Source organism: Pinus tabuliformis, chromosome 8 (genome assembly GCF_031772625.1).
Source record: "Pinus tabuliformis cultivar Carrire ecotype Pingquan chromosome 8, CPIR1, whole genome shotgun sequence".
NCBI lineage: Eukaryota > Viridiplantae > Streptophyta > Pinopsida > Pinales > Pinaceae > Pinus > Pinus tabuliformis.
Window position 1 is genome coordinate 762,368,722 of NC_142294.1, and position 9,662 is coordinate 762,378,383.

A 9,662-nucleotide genomic window follows, 5' to 3' on the forward strand; every position below is an offset into this window, starting at 1 on the left:
GTAATGGCATTGGGTACGTTTGTTGTATGATTTTGTGGTCCTTGCCATTATACCACAAATTACCACAAAATTAAAGCATAACTCTTCCGGATAAATCACAACAAATTTTTTATGATCGATAGGATGCAATTTAATTATTTGGGCATTAATGTTTATTCTATGCTGTTTGATATTGTGTTATTTTTTGGTGCTTCGACAGGAGCTATATTGTCCTTCGGTGCAGGAGCTGCTTTTGGCTGGGTTTTTGGTAAGGAAGTTGCAAACCATACACTTCGTCTATACAAGTTTGACTCCATGGATGCCCAGCTGAAGTTTTTTGAGTGGTGGGAAAAGAAATCTGAAGGTAGATCTTGAGTTGCTGCGCAGAAACTTTGGTTTCTCACCATGTCTGCTTGCAAAAGTTAATAGAAACATTTCAATGAATTGATGTTTGTTTCTATTCTGGTTGATTTTGACGAGGATATAGGTGCACAGGACACAACTGTATTTCTCATAGGCTAACTACTGAGAAGTCTCCTCTAATAAAGAAAGTTTGTTCACACTACTTGAGATGTAAGCTAATGTGACGATGATTTTCTGTGAGACCAAAAAGTGCATGATATATATAAGGTTTGGAATATTTTAATGGCTTGCTTTCTGTCAGGATTCTACTTGCCAGTTTAGGCTGGAAATATTTGCAATATCCTAAAATAATGCATTTAAAGAATGGGAAATATTAAAATTCCCACCAGGAGGAGGTTCATTTGTTCTTATGATTGTTGATATGCTAAGGAAAACCACCCTTTATTGAGATGTTCATGACGGTCTCCGTTTAGTGAAAAAACCCTTTCTCTTGATTTCTGAGTGTGCTACATTCAAAATTATTTAAATCTCTCTTGAATTTATTTCAAATCTGCAGAGTTCTTCGAAGTACCAGTTTTCCCTGCTTTTGTATATTATGATCTCCGCCATATTTTCCCATGCTGATTGGCTTTTTGTTTATTTAATGCTATGAATATGAAATTTGTTTTTACATAAATGTATAATCTAAAATTATATTGGGTTGGAACAACATTCTAGCAGTTAGTAGGTTATCCATTCACCAACATTTTTAATGCGATTGACTATGGTTGTTTCGTTAGCTTTGGTAATCTTAAGCATGGTTAGAGTTCTACCCAACATTAATCGGATATTTGAAAAAAAGTGAATTACTGAACCAGTGTATAATATTTCCTTCCGGATTTCTCGCAAAAGTGATTCTTCCCTTCATTGTTATATTGGATCTCATGTTCAGGGCATTTTAACTTTTAGTACTGCCACGTCCTCTTGTTTGTTGGATGTTTTCCTGTTTCACAAAGTTGCTTGATACTCTTTGTGGTTATCCATTTGATATTTGTGACCCTATCAACTAATCTCGGGAAGTTTCAGTTCTTCGAAGTACTAGTTTTCCCTGCTTTTGTATATCATGATCTCTGCCATATTTTCCCATGCTGATTGGCATTTTATTTATTTAATGCTGTGAATATGAAATTTGTTTTTACATTAATATATAATCTAAAATTATATTGGGTTGGAAACATTCTAGCAGTTAGTAGGTTATCCATTCACCAACATTTTTAATGTGATTGACTATGGTTGTTTCGTTAGCTTTGGTAATCTTAAGCATGGTTAGAGTTCTACCCAAACTTAATTGGATATTTGAAAAAAAGTGAATTAACGAACCAGTTTACAATATTTCCTTTTGGATTTCTCGCAAAAGTGATTATTCCCTTAATTGTTATATTGGATCTTATATTCAGGGCATTTTACTAAACTTCTGCATTTAAATTTGTATCTTCTTGGTACTGCCACGTCCTCATTTGTTGGACGTTTTCCTGTTTGACAAAGTTGCGTGAGACTCTTTGTGGTTATCCATTTGATATTTGTGACCCTATCAACTAATCTCGGGAAGTTTCAGTTCACTTCAATATTGTTATTTACAGTTTGCTAGGTTCAAAGGATTCTGAATAAACAGACATTATAAGCCTTACACAATGCTTTTGATATTTTTAGTTTTAAAAACTTGCTTGTTGAAGTAAATGTTGTGATTGGCAACACTGATCATTTATTGCCATGAAGTTTTAGTGCATGATATTTTATAACCGATGCATTTTTTGGGCACTCTCCTGCAAACATCATTAATTAGTGACTTCATAAATAAACATTGTGGATCTCCTAAAATAATACTTAATGATCATGCTTTAAAAATTAGTGGTGATTTTCATGTGGTGAAAATCCTTGCTCTATTTGAAAATATTGTGCAGCGCAATCACGGACAGGGATGTCTATGGTTGGTTCAGACAGAATATCTGGCACATTATAAAACAAATTGTTTTCTGAAAGATTTGTGAATACTATGATTTAGGTTACAAGTTGATGTGGGAGCATTGACTCTAAACTATCATTGTATTTTAGTAGACAGGGTATGTGTTTTCAAGGAAGTTGGATTCCTATGTATATGTAATTATTAATGTTTTGAGTGGTTAAAGTATGAATTAATTAGATAAGTGTGATAATATTTGTAAATGGTCTCAAGTGTAGGAGAACATGAGTGATTAATGATGATGAGAGAGTTGGAAATCAATTTTAATTTTTATAGGTCTCATGATTTGAGGAACTAGAAAAGATTCTTAGGGATAAGTAGGAGTTAAAATTAGATTTAGAAGATTTTCAAGAGTTAGTTCAGCAAATTAAGGATCTGAACTAGAATTTGTTCAACAGAACCTTTTTGTATAAAGCAGTGTTTTAAAAGCCGGCCGGCTCGGAACCGACTCGGCCGAGTTGGTTCGAGCCGGTAAAAAAATTTGCGACTCGGCCGTCGAACCGGTTCGGTCGGCCGAGTCCGTATCAACTCGGCGGGGTCACTTCATGCCGCCAAAAAACCCCAAAAACACAATTTTTATTTTTTTATGTTTTTTCTGAGTGTGGGGAACTCCAAATGGTTTTATTAATTGGTTTTTTGGTCTTTGGGGTCCATTCCCCTCTCCTAGTATTGATATGCTATTCAAATTTCATGGTAATGTTAAATTCTTAAAGTAAAAGTGACATTCTCCTTAATCTTCATTTTCATCTTTTTACTTAAATTTTTAACATTACCATGAAATGACTCAGGATGTTTGAGAGTGGTTCTGGCCTCATTGGATTTCATATGGAGAAAGTAGAATTTTAGATTTCATTCAAAATCCAGCAGACTTATCAGTTTTTCAGGATTTCAGGATTGGGGGATTGCAATGTTTCCATTGAATTTTGTCATGTATTAGAATTTAGGGTATGGAACTCGTATTTAATCAAGAGCACCAATCCCTCTATGTTCCTTGATGTTAGTGACATTGGTTGTCGAACTCCTCTGGGATTTGCTCCCAAACCGGGAGCTTTTGAAAATGTCGCTCCCACTCTCGTTTTCGCTCTCGCTCCCCACTTTCGCGCCCGCTCCCAAGTAACACTGAGCTAGATAACGTTGGCAACTCTAGCAGTAGAGAGTAGTACTGGTCACAGAGTTTTGTTGTAGAGGCCATTTATAGCCTCCTTGGTTATGTGTTTTTGTTTTGATCTCTATATCATCATCGTGTATGTATTGGACACTGCACTAGATGCCATTTTGATGTAATGGATATATTCATGAGCCCTACTTTGATCATATGTTGTCTTCTATCTATATTCTAATGCTTTGTGTTTGGAAATATGAATGAAAATCTTTAAAATTATGTGTTTTTTATAAAAAATAAATATTTAATGTATTTTTTACAACGACCGAGTCATTGAAATCGAGTCGGTCGAGTCGATATAGAGTCGGAGTCGACCCTCGGCCGAGTTGGAGGCGGAGTCAGAGTTTTAAAACATTGGTATAAAGGTAAGCCTAAAACGCTGAGAGCAAGTTAGTCAGTCAATAGTCTGTAAGCCTACGGGCAAGTAGGAAAACAGAGGCCACTGATCAGAAAATCAGGCCAGAGAGAGAGACTCTTGTGTAAATACTTGTTTATTAATACAAACAACTCGATTTGGAGTTCATGTGTGTGTATTGGGTAATTAAGATATAGATCGTGTATGATTTTGAGTTATTCTGCATAACTTAGGTTGCAGGTGTAGAATCAGAGGCAGAATACAGAGAAGAGTGACTGAGAGGTGTTATGGCTTTACACCCACCGACAATACAGGAGGAAGCATAAAGGTGCGAGTGGAGCTAAGTTAAGGAGGAAGTTGTGATGCAGAAGAGCTAAAGACCAAAACCCTGGAGTAATCCGAAACCATGGAAGAACATTGAAGAATGATGTAAAAACAAAGTAAAGAGGAGATTAGTAACCGCAACGGGGGTAGAGAGTACGGGATGCCTTGATCATGGGTGAAGGCCCGCAGTTGTTCTTAACCGTCGATTGCAAAATTCAGATGCTGACATCATAATCAACTACGGGGGTTGAAAGCTTGATAACCCACATGCTAATTGAAGACCCGCAGACCGTCAGATCGAATGATTAGATCAAGCGTGCCTTGATCAATCGGTGGAGGATGGCGATTGGATTGTTTTGATGATCGGAACAAGTGATGACCGTTAGATCTGGAGAGAGAAGATCAACGACGGAGAGTGAAAGTCAACGTGGGACGGAACTGTTGTTCAATTGGCGAATTGCTGTTCAATCGGCGAAGTGCTGTTCAATCGGCGAAGTGCTCTTCAATTGGCGAATTATTGTTCAATTGGCAAAGTGCTGTTCAATTACGGATTGATGTTCAATCCCAAGTGTTGTTCAATTACGGATTGCTGTTCAATCCCGAGTGTTGTTCAATTACGGATCGCTGTTCAATCCCGGATGTTGTTCAGTGGCTGTTCAATTGACAAATTGGAGAGGAGCAGACTTGAGAAGGTTATAGGTGCAGTTTCATTATATTTGAAGTCCGGTTGTGTTATCACATATCACATGCGAGAGGCGATGGAGTCATAGGTCAGTGGGATGTGATATTGCGACAATCGTTGATCTGGTGGACGAAATCAACGGTGGATAGGGCAATCGCATATCGCAGATCGGGAGTTCTGAAAGCATATTCTTAAGAGTCTTGAATCCTGCGATTGCGATAAAGGTATGCATTGATAAATGTGCAGAGGCGAGGAAATGTGATAAAAGGTAAGTTCACATATGTTTGTGAAAGATTTCTATTATATAAGGTTTATAATAGAAATAAAGAGCGTAGAAGGTTTTACGAGTAAATCCATATATATAACCAAAGAAAGAGTGGGGATTGGTTATATGCGCGACATTAAGGATTAACGAAGGTTTAGGAGGTTGAACAAAGTCCCGATGAAAGGATTGATTAAGGGTAGTCTGGGTTAGTTAACAAATCATTCCACAGAGATTTAATAAAGGGGGCCTTAATCCTTAACTAATGAAGATTTGACTAGGCAGGTCTTTGAAATTCCTAGGGTTAATGAGATTATGCATCTTTTATATGGATACTATGGGATTTGCAGGTTTACCCTGCGTCACAAGTTATACTTGTGTATAATGGAGCACTATATGCTTAAGCATTTATTTAAATTTTGTAAATACAAAGTAAATTTGGGAGAAAAAACATCTCCTAGCAAATATGTATTTTCAGCCCCCTTACCCCCCACCTTCCATGTGAGGGGTGTTGAAGGTGTTCATTCGTGTATTCTTTGATTGATATCTCCTTTAAAGTTTAATACCATATTAACATGATATCAGAGATGTGGTGAACCTCTTACCCTTTGAGGCAATTGCAACCTTGTTCAAAGGAGAGAAGCAATACTTTCAACTATTAAATGATGGGTTGGAGAAACACTTCATTGAAATATAGCATGTATTTGAGTAGTGGTGAGCCTTTGACCCTTTGTTGCAATTGCAACATTGTGTAAGGGAGAGCAACAATGCTCTTAGCTGCTAGACCATAGACTTGTTGGAAAGAAGAGGTTCAGGGAAGATGATATGAACCATTCTCAACACTATACAACTAGTGCAATAGCTCACTATGGACTTTGGAATATATTTGATCAATCATGTATAATATGATGATGTGGCTACTTTTAAGATTATTGAGCTATGTGGGTTGAATTTAAAATAACTATATGTAAATGTATTGACTTTGGAATAATTTTGATCAATCATGTATAATATGATGACGTGGCTACTTTGTTAAGATTATTGAGTTATGTGGGTTGAGTTTAAAATAACTATATGTAAATCCCTTCTACAATTTTTTAGTGTGGAGTTAAAGGCTAAGGCTTGAAAGTTAAACCTCAAACCCCTTGCACAAATTCCTAGTGTGGAGTTCAAGGCTAAGGCTTGAAAGTTAAACTTCAAGCTTGGACTTGTTATTGCATGTTTATATTCGTAGATATCATGTTAAGATGTCACCATATACAAAAAGGATGAAGTAAAAAATAATATAAAGTGCATAGGTTGGCATACTAGAAGGAACAAGGGCTTTTGGATAAAAAAGGAGACATAAAAGGGGATGAGAAAACACAAGATAGTTTTAGTTGCCATGTCTCAAGTGAGAACTCTTTCCTTTAACTTGTGATCTTTGTCTTGTGGGGAAAACAATTTGACACCTCTAGTATGCATGTAAAACTTCATAAGAAATCTTCTTTATATTTTATTTGTTCGTTTCCTTTAGGGCTAACTTTGGTTCTATTTTTTTTGTAAGTTGATACACAATTTCCTATTAATAGAAAAAAGGATTACATTGAGTACATATAATTAACATTGGACCAAAAGAACTGACCTGGGAGATCTTGCTAACAACTAGGTATGACATACTAAACACCTTTTCATCAAAGACCAGAGGTGTTCAAGGGTTTTTCTTTTTTTCCCCTTTCTCCTGCGGAAATCAACCTATCATACAGATTTATTAGATACAACAGAGGATAATGTTGAAAAGTGTAACTAGGTTCGGTTTCATAATGACATATAATTGCGATTTTTGTAAATGATGTAAAGAAGAAAAATAAAATTATTGTTGTAACGCTGCTTCATGGGTTTCATGAGCAAAATATTTTATTTTAGATGGCTCCCATTGTGAGCCTTTAGGATTTGTCAAAAGTAGTCAATGTCATACCCTTCTTGGGCATGTTACAAATGTATATGAGTTTATAGAATTGTCAAGAAGCCCTCCAAGGCAAGCACTAGTTACTCCTCTTCAAGTTGGCCTCAAAATAAAGTGAAGAACTCATGTCGGCTCACCTAATTTGGAGACACAACCCTTCATAAGATCATGTTAGCTAATCACATCAGCATTAAAGTAAATTGCAGATAGAACATAATCATAGATCGTAGAAGACAAGCCAAGACAAGAAGACACAATATGTGGTGCTAGCCAGGGAGAAACCTCAATGTGGGGAAACCCTTGATCAATTCTTCTTATATGATCTTCAATAGTTCAGCAGAGAGAGAGAGATAGTACATATACAACAGAAGTCAACACTTTGACGTATTTAATTAAGAGCATAGATCATCTCTAAGTAAATGATACATGAGGTAGCTGAACTCAGTTGAAGACAAGCTGCTTCAATTGATTCTCCTAGGTGACTCCATCACCATGCTGCACCTATCATTGTGCTGCTCCTCATCACCATGCTGCACCTCACCGTGCTGCACCATGCTGCACTCATCATCACTATGCTGGACCTCATAACCATGCTGCACACATCATACTGCTGCACCTTACGCTGTCACTGTTGTCCCATGTGTCATTGTTGCACCATGCTGCCACAACTGTCCCATGTGCCATAACTGCACCATGCTAGCCATGATTGTCCCATGTGGCATACTGCTGTCCCACCGTTAGTGACATTGCCATTCCATGTTTGGCATACTGTTGTCCCATTTGCTAGTGACATTGCCATTCCATGTTTGGCATACTGCTGTCCCATTTGCTATGCTCCAACAAGCACCATTGCCTCGCTGTCCCATTTGGCATGTTGTACCTTGCTGTTGTCCTAATGAGTTTGCAACACTATGCTATCACTGATGTCCCATTGTAGCCTCGCTGCACCATGTCATTGATCGCTGTCCTATTGCTTCCTCCACCAAGTGACCTTGCTGTCCTATTGCTTTCTCCACCAAGTGACCTTGCTGTCCCATGTATCTAGCTGCCAACACACTATACAAACGCTGCTCCAATAAGCATGTACTAGCTCACAATTTTGAGGTCTGTTTGGTTGCAGCAAACTAGGTCTGGTTAGGGCACACAATAGTCCTTAACAAATGCGACTGCCCTTCTTTGAGGGGCCGAGGGTGGCTGCTTCAATTCTGGGCTGCCTTAGCCCTTGTCTACCCTTCGGCCTACCTGTAATTTACTGCGACACCCTACAACAAGACTATGTAGGGTTGCGACTGCCTTTCCATGGATCTGCACCCCTCCAAAGTTCCCTCAAATCTGTCCTATGGTTGCGGCTCTTCTAGCAACGGAACTCGACCCTCCTTCACCCTGAAATAGGCCCTAAAACAATACTATTTTTTCAGTCGCATTAGGCTTGCGTCTAGGGCACCATAGGCCTGTGGCTAGGGCACCATAGGCCTGCGGATAGGGCACCCATGGTATGTTTAGGACAACATATATCTTTATCTTCACGACGGCTAGGACAACGTGGAGGTTTAGGGCATCCCTTCATGAATGTGTCCTCTAGGTTGTGCGTGGCGCTGTCATAGGCTAGGGTGCTAGGACTGCGTTATGGCCTCCATGCTTATGCTTCTTTCCTCCAACGTCTAGTGCTTCCTCTCCTAGATTTCTCTTCCACTAAAACCCAAAGCGAGTGGAGAGAAATCAAGAGAGAAGTGTGTGTGAAATGACTCTCAAGTCATGTCCTTTTATACTAAAATGTTGAGCACATGTGAGAGTTATTTGGTTGCTGGCTGACCTTGACGAATTGTCTTATAACACAAATGAATTCATAACTCCATGAATACTTATCGGAATCGGATGATCTTTAGATCAATCCTACACCTCTCGATGAGAGGGATCCAAGAAAAATATCAGCTGCCATAAATAAGATGACCCACATGGAGTTTGTCCCTAGTTGCCAATTTTAACACTCCCTTTCAACTAGGGAGAACTCCATCCGCTGATCGATCGGCCAGACTGTACTATCTCTACCCACTGTGCCCTGCACTGCTCGGCTCTGCTTTGCTTTTCTGAGCTCTGCTCTGCTGAACCATGAAGAAGAAGAATTGATCGAAAATGTCTCGTACCATTGTCTACTGATCCAAAGTCAGTTCCATATGAAGAGAGTGAGTCATACCACTCTTACTGATCCCAGATCAGTTCCAAAAGAGAGTGAGTTATGTCACTCTTACTAACCCGAAGTCAGTTTCATTGATCCTAGATCAATATCACAAGAGAGTGTCTTAAAACACTCATACTGATCCCAGATCAATGGAGGTCATCCTAGCATAGGGAGTATGGTAGATACAATGATGCATCCATTGATAGTACTACTATGGTCCCTAACCCCATTTCCCTGCTCATTGGCTAGATGAGAGGTACTTCCCATGAGTCCCAGACTGCATGGGTAGGATGCCTCGACATGAGAACCACTCATTCTGTCCCTAAGTCGCCACGAGGTATCACAGGGGAAGGCTGAGCCATTCACCCTGTACACAACACACCATTAGGGGAGGGTGAGTCGCCCTATGGTC

The 9,662-nt window shown here is 38.8% G+C and overlaps 1 protein-coding gene across 1 annotated transcript in view; it reads left to right on the forward strand.

The window, feature by feature from the left end:
- Positions 1-625, forward strand: part of SDH6 (succinate dehydrogenase subunit) — a 65,170-nt gene extending 64,545 nt beyond the window's left edge. The window contains exon 3 of the mRNA XM_089372817.1: positions 200-625. Coding sequence (XP_089228943.1) covers positions 200-354 — 155 coding nt within the window. The 3' untranslated portion in view covers positions 355-625. The remainder of the gene's footprint in view (positions 1-199) is intronic.
- The last annotated feature ends 9,037 nt before the right edge of the window (positions 626-9,662 follow it).